The 17684-nt window shown below is 29.5% G+C and overlaps 1 protein-coding gene across 1 annotated transcript in view; it reads right to left on the reverse strand.

The window, feature by feature from the left end:
* The window catches only part of LOC142325614 (uncharacterized), a 169800-nt gene that overhangs the window by 21733 nt on the left and 130383 nt on the right, over positions 1-17684 (reverse strand). The window contains exons 14-17 of the mRNA XM_075367581.1: positions 14865-15003; positions 9583-9818; positions 4833-5006; positions 4540-4719 (exon numbers count right to left, since the gene is read on the reverse strand). Of these exons, the coding sequence (XP_075223696.1) occupies positions 4540-4719; positions 4833-5006; positions 9583-9818; positions 14865-15003 (729 nt within the window). The remainder of the gene's footprint in view (positions 1-4539; positions 4720-4832; positions 5007-9582; positions 9819-14864; positions 15004-17684) is intronic.

A 17684-nucleotide genomic window follows, 5' to 3' on the forward strand; every position in this document is an offset into this window, starting at 1 on the left:
AGTGGTCTGTTATATCGCTGGTACTCGTGGGAACTATATGACTGACCCTGTAAATTCTTCTATAATGGTTGTTGGTCCACTTAAAAAAAAACCAACAAAAGCGGGGGCTTGAAGAGAATTCGATCAACGTTGACGGCCGAGGATTTAACTAGTGAGAAGGAAAGTAGAAAAGTTACAAAGAATGTTACAGAGAGGGGGTGAAATTTTCCTCTGTAAGGTTTCTTGTGGTAAGATACAGCAAGGAAGGTAAATCTTTGTTAAAGTTTCTTCCTTCCTGATAAATAAGTGTATTGTAACAGGTTGCAAAAATCCGAGACCCTGCTTTCAGTGTCAGAGTTTTGGCCACAACAAAGATGTTTGCACAAAAGTACAAGTTTGTGTGCATTGTGGCTGTATGGGTCATGATGAAATTTCATGTGTTGAAGTAGAAAAATGTACAAATTGAAAAGGTCTACAATCTGCAAGATCTTGAGAATGCCCCATTTACAAAGAAGAGAAAGCTATTTAGAAAATCTGTACTGAACAGAAAGTTCCCTTTTGTGTGGCTCGATGGGAATACAGAAAATCCCTCAACATGAGGAATCCTGTACAACCTGGTGTAAGCTTTGTTCAGATTTTCTCCTCAAAAAATATACCAAAAGAGAATGAATATGGATCTTGCAAAGAACTGACAAAATTAGTAAATGCATTATCAGATCAAGTAAAGTCCCTCATGGCTGCTATGTCAGCAATACGTAGTGGCAAGAAGGTAACTTCTGCTAGAAAATCAGAAGGTGGTTTACTGAAAACCACTTCAAACAATCTACCAAAGAAAATTCCTGCTGCATCAACAACGCAGCCTGCTGTTCCTTGGTGGAATGAAGATTGCAGGTGTGAACTAAGAGATTGACATAGGATTTTATGGAAGTTCAATTGAAGACTGACGAATGAATTGCTCTGCACCTTCCGTAACGCAAGGGCTGTTTTCTGTCAAGTGTTTCAGTGTGCTAAATGAAAATCTTGGCTGAATTATGTCAAATCCATTTTACAACAGAACTCCACACAACACTATCATCTATTGTATGGAGTAAATATTCATTGTAATTCACTTCTAGAGAAGCCTCTGAATCCAAATGATAGGGAAAGCGGCATGATTAATTGGTTAGAGAAGAACAATATTCTGTTTCATAACGCAATGTTGAAAGCACAATTGTATGACATAATTAAATCACATAGAAATTCAAAAATAAGGTATAATTTTGATGAGCTATTAAAAAAACACGGGCATCAGTTTCTGCAACTTCCACCTAATCATCCCAATTTAAATCCAATCGAGGTGGTATGATCAGCTCTGAAAAGATAATTTGGTTGTAAAACACAACATTTTTAATGTCCGATATTAAAAAATTAGCTGAAGAAAGAAATGAATAAGGATGATTGGAAACCATATTGCAAACATATAAAAAATACCAAAACTAAGTATAAGAAGAGGAACTGTTAATCAAAGAAATGATGGATAAATTTATCATACATCAAGACAGTGGTGTAGTGAAAGTGACTTTTCTAATGAAGACAAAGAAGATGGTGAACTTGCAGAGGAACTGGACATATAATACAAATTTAAAGTAAGTGTTAATAATAGTACAATCAACAATGATAACAATCATACAAAAAAAAGAATTTGAAAATTCAAAATAATAAAAAAAATTCTAAATATTGTACAAAAAAAGAATTTTATAATTATAATATTTGCACATCTAATTTAGAAATCCAAACTAGTGTTTTTATTATGGATACAAGGTACATTCAAGCTCTCATTAAGATTTTTGTAGTTTAAAAATATACTTAAATTAAAATTTTTGTTTTTGCAATCTTTATTTATTGAATTATTAATACTAATTACATAATAATAAATTATAATTAATAACACATGAAAAGGTAATAAATTAAACATGCAAAAATAAAAATGCAATGATTATTATTGTTTTATTGTTGGATGTAAATGTTTTCAGGTTCGATAATAATGCAGTTTTGACCTTTTCCATCAAAAGCTTTTATTTTCATTGTACACACTATACTTACCTATTTGTTAACCACTCTTCCTACTAATAGTTTGGGTAATAGCAGGTATCAACCTGATCAGATATTCTTAAACCTATTTTGTGATCCGGGTTTGTGTCCAGTTGAAGTTGTTGCTTATAAACTATACAAGCATTTGAAGTATTATATTCTCCATTCCCATTGTGGTATGTGATCTTAGATTAATTACACCACCTACTGAATTGTAGTTTGGCTTGATTAGAAGAAATATTATATATAAAACTAAACTCTAGTTTAAATTTTATAACATTTTATTTATTAACTAATAATATTTTGACTTTTGGATGATACATAGTTCTGTAGTTCTTGAATTACATATGTCTTTTTTCTCTTTTCTTGCAACACTCTAAACTACTGAGAAAGTGGTTAGTTAATTCAACTAATATAACCAAATGTTTTGATAATTTGTATTAATGTATATCAGAAAAAAATTGGCTGTAGATAATAGTAACACAATCATTGTGTTTTAGTACCATGAAGGTTTTATGTAAAAGTTGAAACAAAAATTAATAAGCCAAATATTTTTCTTATGTAAGTATGATGAAAAGTGTAGAATTGCTAATTTTATAGTTTATTTTATTTTTTTTTTTTTAGCAACATACTAGCTCTTATTTTTGCAGTAATCTATTTCTAACTCATTCAACTTTTTGAAATTACAAATTTTTAATGTCAAAAAATGTTCTCAATTTGACCTGTATGTTCTTTTTTAATATTTGTTTAAGCTTGATCGACCATTTTCAGTGATTCTTCTTTGTATTTTGCAGAGGAAGTTCTTCTGGTGTTCAGTATTAAAATTTTTCCATACAGCTTAAACGCAAACTTATTTTATCTCTATATAAATGAGTTCAAAGATATTTTCCATTTTGTTGTCATTTTCATTGTTTAGAATTATACTGAATTGTTTTATATATATACTTTGATATATAACATATATATTTTGGCTATGACGTGACATCACATAAACTATATCATGTGCTTGACTGTGGAGTATTTATTCTCATCATAAACAACACATACAATAAATATCACCTTAAATTTTTACAGGGCTTTCACCTTTCCACCCTCCATCAACTCATCAGTTATTTTCCCCCCACCAACTACCCACTATCCGTCCACCCAAATTAAAAAACTTGTAATAAATCAAATGTCATTAGTATGCAATACCTAAATATTATAAAATGATTTACATCCTACCATTGCTAAAAAAAGACACACAGCACAAAAACTTAAAAAAAACTTATGCATTCATTAATAAACACAAAATATTTACTAACACGCCAGACATTATATAAAGAAACACTTATACAATTTGTGCTGGGTCATGCCGAGAATTGAACTAAATCAGTTTATTGAAAGTGAAAAGCAAACATTAGTATTGAATATTAGTCAACAGTGCGATACAAAAATGACTTTGCTATTCTATGAATACATATAAAATGACTAAGCTGTTAATGCATTTTTATAATTTGTTGGTAATAGGCCTGTTATTTAATGATAATGTTTATTACTAAAAACATCATCCATATTATTACCCATTACAGCAAGCAAGTCCATATAAATACAACTCAAATGAAATATTTAGATAATCTTTATTTGTATAAAGTGATCATTCATTTTATGACTTACTTGATGGAGGGTATATAATAATATTCTATTAATATAAGTATATTTGTTTTTGTACTGTACACAGTAAAGAAATTATTTTCTGAAATAAAAAAAAAAATTATAATAAATTTCAGTTGTGGAAAGAATTTTTTTCTATTTATGAAAATAGGTAAATCTCCAATTTTTTGCTTAAAAGATTGGGTATTTTACAATGCCATCAGTAAGTAAACTTAGTTACTTGATTGTTAGGCGAAGGTAACCCTATTTTTACTTTTCTGCCTTACACAGAATGGCTAGGCAAGACAATGCTTTCCTAACAGAGGCTCTGTGGGTGATAATTTTGAGAATACAGTAACACAAACAGATCCCTCTAAAAATTTAATATGAATGTAGTGGCTGTCTATCTAAAACGTACTGAACACCATGAGATGGAAGGAAACAAGAAAAAGAAATGAATTGTGAAAAAAGGGATCTATGTTCAGAAACACTGTCAAATGACAAATGAAAAAAGTCCTTCAGGTTTACTAATAACATCAGTAATGTTGATGGGACCCAGTTTTACAATAAGATAAGAACACTGTAATATATTGCTTTTCCTTCAGATGCTAAAGAGTTATACAAGAACACAAAATCCTTGTCTGTCACCAGAATTATGAAGCAAGTGGAAATATTCAACCAAGCTATAAATTACTCACTAGATCACCTCTGAAGGATATAGAGATTACTGATATAATTCATTAAAGAAGTCTTAACGATGGCAGAAAATTATGTTAAATATCATTTTTCATGATAAATTCACAAGTTTACAATCTAGCTTCTGCATGATGGTACTGAAAGGCTACTATCTTAACTTACCCAATGTTCTTTGTCCTGGCATAGATCGAGTAGCTGGTATACAGAATGGTTCACCTGTAGTAGCATTAATATGTGGAAAATATGGATCACCTTTAGGTACTGGTATCGGAAAACACTGCGGATGAACTGTTGTCATTGAATCACATGACAAACAATTTAATATACCTTCATTTATAAAACCTGAAATATGAAATAGAATTATAATTTCAATATCATAAATTACAGTTATTTATGACAACAAATTATTTTAGCACGGTTAAAAAGTATAATAGCAATAAACTAAAAATGTTTACCTTTGTTAACAGGAGTGAATGTCAAATCATGATCTGTTATTTGTGCAAACTGCATTACCATGAGTGAATAACGAGTGTGTGGTCGAGAGACATCAGAATGTATACGAGTAGAAATAAGCCTTGGGGATGGCAGCTGTTTCCCAAGAACTGATAATGACCTAGGAGCACCAACACCTGAAAAAATGTTTTAAATGATGTAATTTAACAAAATTATTTGTTTTTACTCCTTGTACGAAGTAAAGAAAGCACACTGTGATCACAAAAATTGTTGGTTTTCAGATTTCAACGGAAATATCCATTTTGACTAGTTTTAGTGTGACATCTGTACATACATATCTTGCATAATTCAAAAACGATTAGCCGTAGAATGTTGAAATTTTGGATTTAGGATTGTTGTAACATATAGTTGTGCACCTCCCCTTTTGATTTCAATTGAACGAACCAAAAGTGTCCAAAAAAGCCCAAAATCCCCAAAAATTTGGATTTTGAACTTTTTCTTAACTGAAGTAATAAGCTCTCATTGATAGCTGTTCGAAAATATATCATAATGGTACTTCTTTTCATTGGTTCCAGAGTTCTGGACAAATAAAGTTTTAATTAATTAAATATTTTGATCTTATAAAAGAAGGCAAATTGGTTCGAATCAGACTTTATCTCCTTTTCTTTTTTAACTTTTTTTTTAATTTAAATACATTCATTTATTAATATTAACCTTTGATTGTAAAAAAAAATTTATGATAAATAATAATAACAATACAAAAAATATCAGAAGTTAATAATGAAATAAAATTTTATGTACTTTTCATTTAAAAAAAATTATATATGTGTTTTAATAGGCATACGAGGAAGTCATGTACTGTCCACATCAGATTTCTTTTTCATACTTCATGCCTACTGGCATTCAAAATGTTTTGCCTAAGATAATATATTTGAATTCATTTACAAGCTGACAAACCTGCTGGATTGGTCTAGTGGTTAAACTCCCGGATTGGTCTAGCGGTTAAACTCGTCTTCGCAAAATCAGCTGATTTTCAAAGTTGAATTCTAAGGTTTGAGTCCTTGTATAGGCAGTTTCTTTTATATGGGTTGGAATGTTATGGTTGGGATACTGGTGTTTTTTGGTGGTTGTGTTTCAGTTAATCACATGTATTTGGAGTGGTCGACCTGAGTTTGTTCCAAACTGCATGTTTACTGATACACTTACACTTGCACTGCGCTACATCTGCAGCTATGTCAGGCCTGGCAAGCCAGTAGCAATAACTGCATTTGCCTACTGACACACACACACACACACACACACACACACACACACACACACACACCAGGCCCAGTAGTAGCTGGAAAACTGGTTGGAGAAATATATATATATATATATATATAAGCTGACAATGTAGTTGTGAAACTTCCTGACAGTATTTAATCCTCACTTTCTTTCCTGGTATTTTCAAAATGTAATATTGTGTTAATTGTTATCATTTTATTCTACTCCAATACAGGATGAGTTAGAAGTGAGAAAAAGTAAACAATTCAAAATTATTTGCTGTGGACTTAAATCGAAAATAAGTAGCCAATGGAACAGATATGCATGTAACAACTGGTAGACTTTTTGCAGCTGGAGGAAAGCTCATCAGAAGTTGAAAAGAAGCTTTTAACACTAGCAATATGAAAAAAAAAAAAGGCTCTTGTGGCCAAAATATATGCTAACTAGACCAAAGCCAATGTCCAACAAGCCACTTTTTTATGTTCAGGGGCAAAGGGTTACATATGTTACAAAAGCAGCAGATGAAAATATATCACCGGCTCATATCTAACAATCAGTTAAACATCCCCAGAGAAAAAATTCTTTTGGGAGTTGTTTACATTTGAATGACCTCGATCATTACTTCCAGTAGATGGTATGTTGAGAAGTGATGGATTTATCAAGATTCTACAGGAGAGATTCTGTCACAGCTTCAAAACAAATACCCGCAAGACAATGGAGTATTCCAACAAGATTTGGCATCATGCCATACTGCCAAAAAAGTGGAAAGAATTTTTGGAGATTGAAACATTAAAGTGCTTCCCATACTTAAACCCAAATGTAAATTTCTGGACAATAGTCAAAAAACGACCCAAACATGAATTACACCATAAAAATTCACCTTTTTAAAGCAATAATACTGGTATGGTTCCATGATGCAGAAATAAAAAAACAATGTGTTGAATCGAAGCCAAATCATGCCCATGAAGTGATTAAGAATAAAGGAGGGCATATTAACTATTAGATATTCACAAATTGTACAGGTATGATTTTTTTGCTAAATGAAGTTACTTTTTATTTAATAACATCTGTGCTCGGATTAATTTGCACGCACCTGTATGTGAAATTATCAGTGTATGCTTAATTACCTACTCTCAATTTATCATCACTAAGTTATTTTAGAGAAAAAATACAATTTCAACTATTTTATTTCAAATGTGATTTACATGTTCATTCTAAAAAGGCTATGATCAATTATTTATTATATCTGAATTTTACTATTGATGAATGATCTGAAGTATTACTGCCTATCATGACATAACATTCCTTCCTGTATGCGATATTTACATTTAGAACTTATAATTTAACTTTTTACTAAATTACACTGAACAAGTTATTGAAGAGGTGAATATATAATAGATCAGTGTTTATTTCTAATGTATTTATATAACAATAATGTGATACAGTATTACTTGATTCTTGACAGATCATTGGTATACATTAAAAACAAAGCTGAATTGCAATTGAATTCTACATTATCCAGCTTATAATTTTATAATTTAAAACCTACAATCTTTATCTACTTCTTTTGTCTTACTTGATCTCTTTACACTTTTCCTTATCAATAAGATATGATCTAAAGCAGCTTTTTTGTTATCCTTATTATATTACTTTCCCTAATTTTTATAGGAATTAAAATTCATACAGTCAAAGCTTTATTTACATCTAAAAAGTTTGGTGTAGCCTTTTCTATTGAATCCACAGCATCTAACATCTTTTTTTAAATTAATTGCTAATGTACTTTTGGTAACTTTCTATTAAAACTATTTTTTTAAAGAAATACTAATAACAGGATATTACTACTGTTATTAGTACACATTAACCCATTAACTGGCTGGCTGGAGGTGTATACAAAATCGAGGGATGTCTTGAATATGCAGAGATACAGGTAAATGGGGTGCTCCATTGATATCCAACATCCTCCAGAATAAATGAAATACCTGCATGATGTACTAGAACTTCTAGAAAAAATAAATGTCCATAACAGATTTAAAAAATATTTTTATGTAAAATAACAACAAAAAAAGTGTTAAATTATATGTTACAATACAATTTATTGATATACACCTAACCTACAAATCACAGTTTAAAAGGCTGTAGTAAAACTACTGGATATCTACGATTTTTAAAAATGTTCACTTTTTCTTATTGGTTAAATGGATGTATGTACTATGTGCTTATGACATAACAAAGTAGCAATAATTAAAAAAAAAAAAATTAATTTTAAATCATTTGTCAAATTAATATTATTAAGAAAAAAACCTTTCCTGCATTCCTGCTGTACTAAGTGGCATCAATTAACCCATTTTGTGTAGAATCCCTCTTGCTGCTCGTTTTATGCGAAATAATCTTTTTTTGTTATTAAACTACTTGAATGTGTTTACACCATCAAAAATGTATTAAAAATTGTGTATAAATTTTGAAATTCACAAATTAGTTACTTTATTTTAATAATTGGCTATAATTCAGATGGTAATTATAACAACCACAAAGAACTTCAGTTAAATAACAGATTACATTCATCTTTCACATCGTGTCCATTTGATGTCCAGTGTTTTGTGACACTAACATCATATCTAGTGGATGAACTATGGATATTCTAAATAGATCACAAAACATGATTAGAATGTCCTCCTCAGGTCTTCAGAGAACCACGGGATGTCCTGAAGGTTTATTCTTGAGATATCACTGCGGCTGCTGGACATTTTTATATTCCAAAGATGCCTCATAAGAATAATTATACTTATGATGCCTTGTCATCGATTTGTCATGAAACATCCTACAACATTCTGTCAGGACATCCATCAGCTATCTTGAATAAATTTTATTAACACGTGGTAATCAAAAGAGTTTTTGCCAAAGCTAAACAAAAACTTCAAGTCTTTTACTATCTTACTGAGTATTTTATGGTTTGCAGTAGCTATTACCTTTTTTTTTGGTAAATTAAATTGAATCACCCACTGACACTGAAAGTATGCACTTGCCTATAGAAATGAGAAAAAACCACCACCCTATTTGGTTAATTTTTAGTATTCTACTAGTTGTAGTTTATTAAATGCACTAGAATCTAAAACTTTGTTACTATTTCATCTTTAATTCAAATACTTTTTTCCAAGATGCTAACTGATTTCATAATGTGTTGCTGGAAAATATGTAACAATGAAGTTGTAAGAGGTACAAATCACTACGTAAGTATTTAGACTTCTATCTAAACATTCAAAACTTTACCAAAATATTAGATTTCTTTTTTTATCTTTTTTAAGAACCCTTGACTAACAAATGGAAAATGTCTGCATGGAACATTTATTACCGTTTGATTCTTAGGGAAATCTAAGTAGAAGTAGATCTTTCAATAAATTTTTAATTTTTTTTTCAGTAAAAATACATTTCCAAATTAAATGGTAATTATTTCAATATCTCTAACAAAACTATAGTAATTAAAGTTCTTACCGTCTTGATAAACTGAAGGTAAAAGCCTAATAAAAGGTCTGAAACTTTTGCCATAATGAGGATGATGTAAATTGTTACACCAACCAGTTATTGTCCTGTATTTACTTGTGTGGTCACAAGGCAGAGCAGTTTCATCACATTCGATTTCAGGTTCCATATTCATAGATGACAAATCAACTGAAGGTAGTATAGCGAGCAGTTCTCTCACATCATTAGTTTCCAAGTCCTGTAACTCACTACAAATATTTATCAATATTTTGCATTACATTTTTGTAAAACATGTTTTAAATAGACTCGAACGCACTTTAATTTAAGGTGAAAAGTCAAAAAAATTTTACTTGAATTTGAGCCAGCTCTTGCTGCGCATAAGTTTTTCAAAGGCAGCCTTTGGGAATGCTGAATGTTTTTATGCCACTGCACCATAAATATCTGGTGTTTAGGAAAAGTTTTGAAAAATCCTTGTTATTCAAAGGGTTTGCAAGATTTAAATTATGTTTGCTTATATAGAATATTGTTTTTTCTATATTCATAAAATCTGAGCTATATAAATGTGGTTAGTTTACATCCTTACTTATGTGCATCATTTTCTTATTGTCGTTGATAGTTTGTGTTATGTAACTTGTTTTGATGAGGTGGTTTGTAAATTCAATAGAGAAATGAAATACTTTTATGTGTTATTTAAACTGGTGTATAAAACACACCTTGTTTACCCTATATAGGATTTTTTACGGTTGGAAAAGTAAAGTTTTTACGCCCCAAGTAAATCAAAAAATTTACTTAATTCTTTGTCTGACTTTTTGCCTGAAGACGGTGTTCATAGATGATAACATTACATCATACAACATCACATAGAGAACCACTCATAAAAAAAATACATATGTCAGATGAGAAAACTTGCAAAACAGTCAAATTCATCAATTTACGTAGGGTCTGCAAACTTACCTTATTTTGTTCCAGACTAAGTTATTTGGAACAGTTCTATTAAAAACTATGGAATTTTGACTTTTTTTTGCAGTCATGACTTTCTCTCATAAGCTGACCCTCAATTATAAATCGTATTTAGCTCATCAGCACACCAAGTCATGGTAGTTTTAAATCACTGTAAGGTGGAAACAAATGAACAGAGATGTGAAACAAGCACCAAATTAAAGAAAAGTATTTCAAGATTAGTAATCTCTGATGAAATTTCGGTCAGTAGAACACATTTTTCCAGGGAAGAGTGCAACAACATGGTCTCTCCCAGCAATCAACATAATGACTTCAAAGAGAGATGTTTAGTGCATGCTTTACTACATTAGTTTTTAACTTAAGCAGTTAAAAGAAACAGGAAGTCTGTTAGGTGAGAAATGTTCAGGCAGATTATCCTTTGATGATAAAATATTGAAAAAACAGAAAAAGTTATTTTTGTAATCCTACAAAATCTGGGCATAAATGTATTTGGAAACTTGAACTGAAAAAAGTAGGTATTAAAAAAAAAATGACAACTTCCATCTCAAAAGGTATTATGAACTTCAGTTATTGCAAAAGTTGCATTCATCTGATAACCTAAAGAGGAAAATTTGCTATTAATATTCCAATATAGTGAAAATGAAAATTTTCTTGCAGAAAATGATCAGTGATGAAAATATTCACAGGTACAATGTCAGTGGATGTCAGTACATGAGTGGAAAGTCATGAAAACAACAAGAATGACAATATGAATATTTGCAGTGTTGTTGTCCACTTAAACAGTGATAAAAGTTAGATAAAACAATCTAACAAAAAAAAAAAAAAAAATATATATATATATATATATATATAAATAAAATGCAAAATTTTACTAATATTAAACATCAATAGTTTTAAACTATTATATGAATCCACAACTTGTGAATGCACCTACACCCATTATGATATGCATATTATTATACTGTAATATATATTGTAAAATGATATTTTGCTGGTAACATTAAAGAACTTGCTAATGTTAACAAATATGAATTCTATAAAATGTACTGCTGAGGTAAAGAGCAAGTCTTTTGTGATCTTTCTTACAGTCCTTAATCACACTTGTCCACTTAACATGAATTAATATTTAATTAAAAATTCATAAAATATAATAACAAGGTAAACGTTCTGGATTAAAAATTCATGAATAAATTTTATGTTGTATATAAACATGAAAAATTTAGGTTAGAATAAAGGTTATAAATAAAAGACTAAACAGAAAATACAGGAATAATTTGAATTAATTTACCAAATTCCAAATCTTACTAATATTATTGTTAATAACTGAAATAATAAATTAAAAACAGCACTGAATATATTTAATCAGCTTTATACAACACATAAATCAATAGTAAATATTAAACAGTCAAAAAGCAATTATTCACTAAATGAGTCCACATAAATTACAGATATTTTTAATAATTATTTTATATTAAAAATAATTTATGAATGAGTAGAAATGTTAAAGGTAGTAAAGAAAAAAATTTCATATTTTTCTTTGAAACAAATAATTTTGAACTAAATAATTAAAAAAAAAAGAAGATTTTAAACCTAAAATTACTTCTGCCTGGGATGATGTTAATGCTAAAATATATTTTTTTAAATGTAAATATGTACTAATTCCCAGGTTTAAAACATTACATTTTTTCTGATTATCTGAAGTACAAAGTTACAAAGAGGAACAATAGAAAGAATTTTTAGGATAGAGTAGAATTTTTGAAATCAAAAGAACTCTGGAAAATATATAGGGGCGCAAAATTAGTTATGCAGTTATAATAGGTAAGTTATTACTTGATTTATTATTTGTTAATTAATCATTATGGTACTTACGTATTAGCCTGTCAACCATAATCATAATGATCCCGTAACTTTGAAAATACTTCAAAGTTATGGGATCATTAAAATATTAAAAATATAAGTATTATTGCTTATAATTATAGATATAGATTAACCAAACTTAACCTATGCTCACTAACCTCAACTAATTTAGAGTAATGTTTTGATTATTTAAATAATAAATAATTGCAACAATTACTGAATTTATTATTTAAATACTCAAAACATTACTGTATTCATTAGTCAAGGTTAAGTTTGGTTAAATTCTATTTATATAATAAATAAATATAAATGGTTATAAAAATGGCAATATAATGGTTATGTCGGGCAATATTAACAATAACCCAAAAGTTTGCAATTTATTGGTCGATGGGCTAATACGAAAGTACCTTTATTACTTATTTAATTAGGTACTTAATTAGTAAGTTAGTTGGTTACTTACATATTAGTATTTTTCAGATAATCATGCCTGGTAATTTAACCATCGACCAGCGGAAGTGGATAGTCAAAAAATACTTTAAGACTGAGAATGCTGAAATGATTCGACAAACATGGGCAACAGAATTTGATACATCTCCACCAAGTAGACTAACAATTATTTATGATTACGCAATAAATTTGATGCGACTGGCTCCATCCAGAAATTAATAATGATAAATCCTCTGAGCAAAAGTGTGCATTAGTGTAGAAACCAGACTGCAGGATGTGTAAATGCTGAAGGCTGGCAATTTGAACCCCTCACAAATTGTACTTAATTGTAATTGTAATTCAGATCATGTCCTCCTAAAGGTACTGTTTTGTTTCATAATTAATAATGCATTATGTATAAAACATTACAACTACTAATAAAGAAAACTCTAGAATTCTACAACTGTGTACCTATGCACCCCCCCAGTAAAACAGTAGCTGGAAGAATAAGACAATCGATTTGAAACTAGCATGCTTGAATGTCCAGGAAAACAGGTTGGCTGCTATTACATCAAGATAACCTAGTTTGCAATTAAATCCGTCTTAAATTCACTAAAATAATAATAGACAAAAATTGAAAAATTAGATCCGAGATTAAAAATTAACCCTTTAAAAAAACAAGCCCGATTAGAAAGATCCAGCAGCAAGGGACTCTGTCCAGGTTCTGCGATAAAGTAGGGAGTAATAGACTCCTGCCAACTTTGCATTCCATTCCATAACCTAGACCTAGCAGTCTAAACACTGCCTAAGGTTAGTAATTGGCAGGGAATGTTAAGGAGAACAGTCAGAGCATGTGAATGAAGACTGTGTGTCATAAGTGTACTGTTTTGCAATAAATGTGTGTCGTGTTCTGTTCTACAATTAAGTACAAGAGTCTGTTTTGTAGTTCATTGTAAACCAGGGACAGTCATTAATTTATTGTTAAAACTAAAAGCTAATTTCCTTTTATAAATTATAAAATAAATAATTCTTGTATATTAGTCTGTAATTGTAATCTCACTGGTATAATCGCTCCTTAATTTTGTATTAACTTTCATTGATTATTGTAAATTTTATAATAGAATCAGGATTTCTGTTTACTTATTTTAACATATAATTTACATATTTTGTAAAGAATAAAATACGAAGAGTAAATAAATTGTATATTTGTAATAATTTTAATGTGTAATCCCTTGATATCCTTTTTTTTTCAAAATGATAACATACAACAGTATAAAACAATATTGACTTTAATGGGAAGTTCTGATAATGTGAAATTAATATTAATGTCCATGAAGAAAAGCTAGTAATTATATATTGTGTCAAATGGACCATAATCATTTTCAAGTAAGTTATCACAATCCCTTTGTTGGTGAAGAAAAATTGGTTCTCTGTAAATTATTTCAATTGGCTGCCCAAATATTTAGTGGTGGAAAAGGATAAATTAATGATAAATTGGGTGATTACCTCATTAATAAACAAATCTCTGATGTGAATGATGTATTATGGTGTATGATTGGTTTTTAAAAGACTCAGTCAAGTAATTACCTGTGTGCATAGTCTAATTGAAGTTAGATATGGGAAGAGTTTTTGTATGAAACCTTTGTTAGAAAATCGCTTCTGCAAATTTGTTAATTTGAAAGTTGATGGCTGTAAGTTATGACAGCTGGACATGGCTGTCTTCCTCTATGGAGGTCAGGATTTATTATGGTAAATCAATAGTGTTATACTTTAAGAGTTCTTTACTCAGGTATACATATTATCTGTTAATAAGCATTTCCTGCAATGTAGTAGATTTTAGTTTTAATTGTGTTCATTATATCAGAGATCTGTGAGTAATTGTAATTTATTCCAAAATAAGATATATATTGTACTGTAATTGTACTTTGATACTTTGTATTTAAAATAATGTATTTGTATTTAATAATATGATATACCTGTAATGACTTTTGAGTACTAGTTTAAGACTATTACTATTAGAGAAATGATAATGCGTAGAAAGTCTTTCTCACCCTTTCAAGAAGTCCCGAACCATGATCGCAGAAGCAAATTCAAGCACAAGTGAAGTGTTTGCTATTTTTGCCGATTGTCTCTTTGGCCGACTAAAACCAAATGCTGTGCCCACTGGTGACTGAGGATCTGCCATGCGATCTACAAAACACAAATAAAAATGATCAGTTTTTTAAGATTTTTTTTGTAAAATGGTTCATTACTATAAATCACTAATTTCAATAGGGTGAGAAGGAATTTTTTATGCATGGAGGCACAGGCACATCTCAAATGAAAACTATGATATTGTTCTTAATAAAAATAATATTGTAGTATATAAGAATTCTACAATTTTAATATTAGAAAAATTAAAAAGAATATTAATAATCTGAACCATAAAAAACCTGAACGTAAGTTAAATGTACAAGTATTAAAAACATATTTTTGGAATTATAAAAAAAAACCTGAACCACCTACATTTTTTTATTAAATACCTGATAAATGTGAATTATGAATTTGTTTCAATGAATCAATACATTATTTTAGTTATTATTTCACAGCATAGGTACAAATCTTGCACCCATTATCTGGAGATACAATTTGGAAATATTGCAGCAAAGTATGTGAAAAATGAGGAAAATGATCAGGAATTAAACTTAGTACCGTTTAAACAAAATCACTCCACCAAGTAGAGACAAGCAATTTTTTACTACATTTAATTTACAAAATATATAAACAAATTTATGGCCTCTCACAGAGAAAACAAAAAAATGATTAAACTCAAAATGAAAGTGATCAAATATGAATATTGGATGAGACAACTAATTTTTGTCACCCAGTTTTTTGAAAATTATGATGAAGAAGATGGAAAATAAAATGATATTGATATGGCAGGATTCCCACTTCTAAATTAGGTTGAAAAAGTAAAGTCCTTAAAAGAAATTTATGCTAAGATAACAATTATGACCAGGTAAACATTTTTATTGCATATTTTTTCTACATAACAATAAAATACTTTAGCACAACTCACATTTCAGAAGACTCCCTCTTAGCCGACCAAATTTGTAATGGTATTATAAAATGACAGCACAATATTTCATTTACTCTAACTACTTTATTAAAATCAATTTTGTTTATGAAATCAATTTAGTGTAATGTATTCTTCTCATTTTGTAAACAACTGCATTGCCTCTCTGTTATGTTTTCACTTACACACTACTTGCCATTATGTTGACTAGCCGTACATCTTTTGACAAATTATAACTCTATGATTACATAATTTCTTGGATGTATTTTTATATTTAATTTTCTTTTAGTAACATTATCACTGTTAGAAGTGCGAATATTTTATGCCGACATCAATTTAGCATTTGTTTAATACCTGTGTTTCAGTCTTATTTCATATATTAATATTCTTTTTTATGCATTCATATTATTGAACACTATGTCAGATACTTTACAGTTTTGATGTAAATAAATTGTGTTCTATAATATTATAAATAAGAAAGACAGTATTATGGTTTTGTTAGATAACGAGTTGGAAACTTTACAAAGATTGGATAAAGAAGAATCAGGGAAAATGCAATAGAGTTTGGACAAAAACAATGCTTAAAAACAGGAAAATAAATACATAAAAACTATTAGCATATATTCTTATTCTGTGGGATGTATTTATATTATAATTGCATGCTAAAGAAACTTAGTTTGTAAATTCTGGATAAAGAGAGGGGTTTGATAAAAGAGAAAATATTTTCTTCAAATAACATGCTAGATGCACCCAAAAGTATTACTGCTGGTGAGGTGAAAAGTTATCAGGAGATTTATCTGAGGCTAATTTATTTTAAAAATAATATCTTTTATTCTATCTTAAAAAAGATTAAATTGCTCCAGTTTAACTAACATTTTGCTTATCTGACACCCTATCAACCCTAATCAAATTTGTTAAAGAGAGAATCTACTTGCTGTAATATGTTGAGTAGGTTGAATTGCAGGACAAAATTGTTGTTGCTGCCAGCAATACTTGTTTTGTTGGTATGAAAATAGTATTCTTGGTATTTAAAAGACGCAATAAAAAAATTTGTTGAGTGCATAGTCTGATGGAAGTTAGATATGGAAATAGTTTTTGTGTGAAATCTTCAGTGTTAGAGGAAGGCACAGGGATCACACTCCTGCGAATTGGTTAATTTGATAGTTGAGAGTTGTAAGTTATAGTAGATGGTCAAGGTTGTAAGATGCCATACGAAGGTGATACTAAGTTGTGTAAATACACTATTAGATATATCCCAAGGGATTTGCATCACTGGAATCCTGACAGAGGTAAACTGATGACTGTGATGTGTTATCAGGTTTAGAATGTTTAAAAGATAACCAGGACTAGGAACAGAGGGAGTGGTGTAATGACTGGGGTTGTCACAAGGTGGGTGTCTCCCTATGGGGGCCTGGATGGCATTACAATAGTTTATGTACAAAAATAAATAAAAAATTATGAACTTGTTTACAGCCCAGTTAGTTTGAATTGCTGACTTTCTGTATAGTGACAGTATAATTATTTTCTATATGTTTAATACAAATGATATATAATTTAGTATATAACATTTACTTGATAATAACTCAACACCTATTGAAAACAATTCATAAAACAGCCTTACAACCTGAAAGCAAACTGTTTTTAGAGATTAGACAGCTAGAAACATGAAAATATTTGATAACTAATGAAGATTTTCAAAGCTTGTTTAAATTTCAAGACTAAAGAAATTAGTGAAATTCTGTAGTTTACTCTATGAAGAATAATGACAAAAAAAATTGGCAACTCTCTTTTGATTTATAAAATATAGTCTATTTTA

The sequence above is a fragment of the Lycorma delicatula genome, chromosome 5 (assembly GCF_047948215.1).
Source record: "Lycorma delicatula isolate Av1 chromosome 5, ASM4794821v1, whole genome shotgun sequence".
Classification (NCBI taxonomy): Eukaryota; Metazoa; Arthropoda; class Insecta; order Hemiptera; family Fulgoridae; genus Lycorma; species Lycorma delicatula.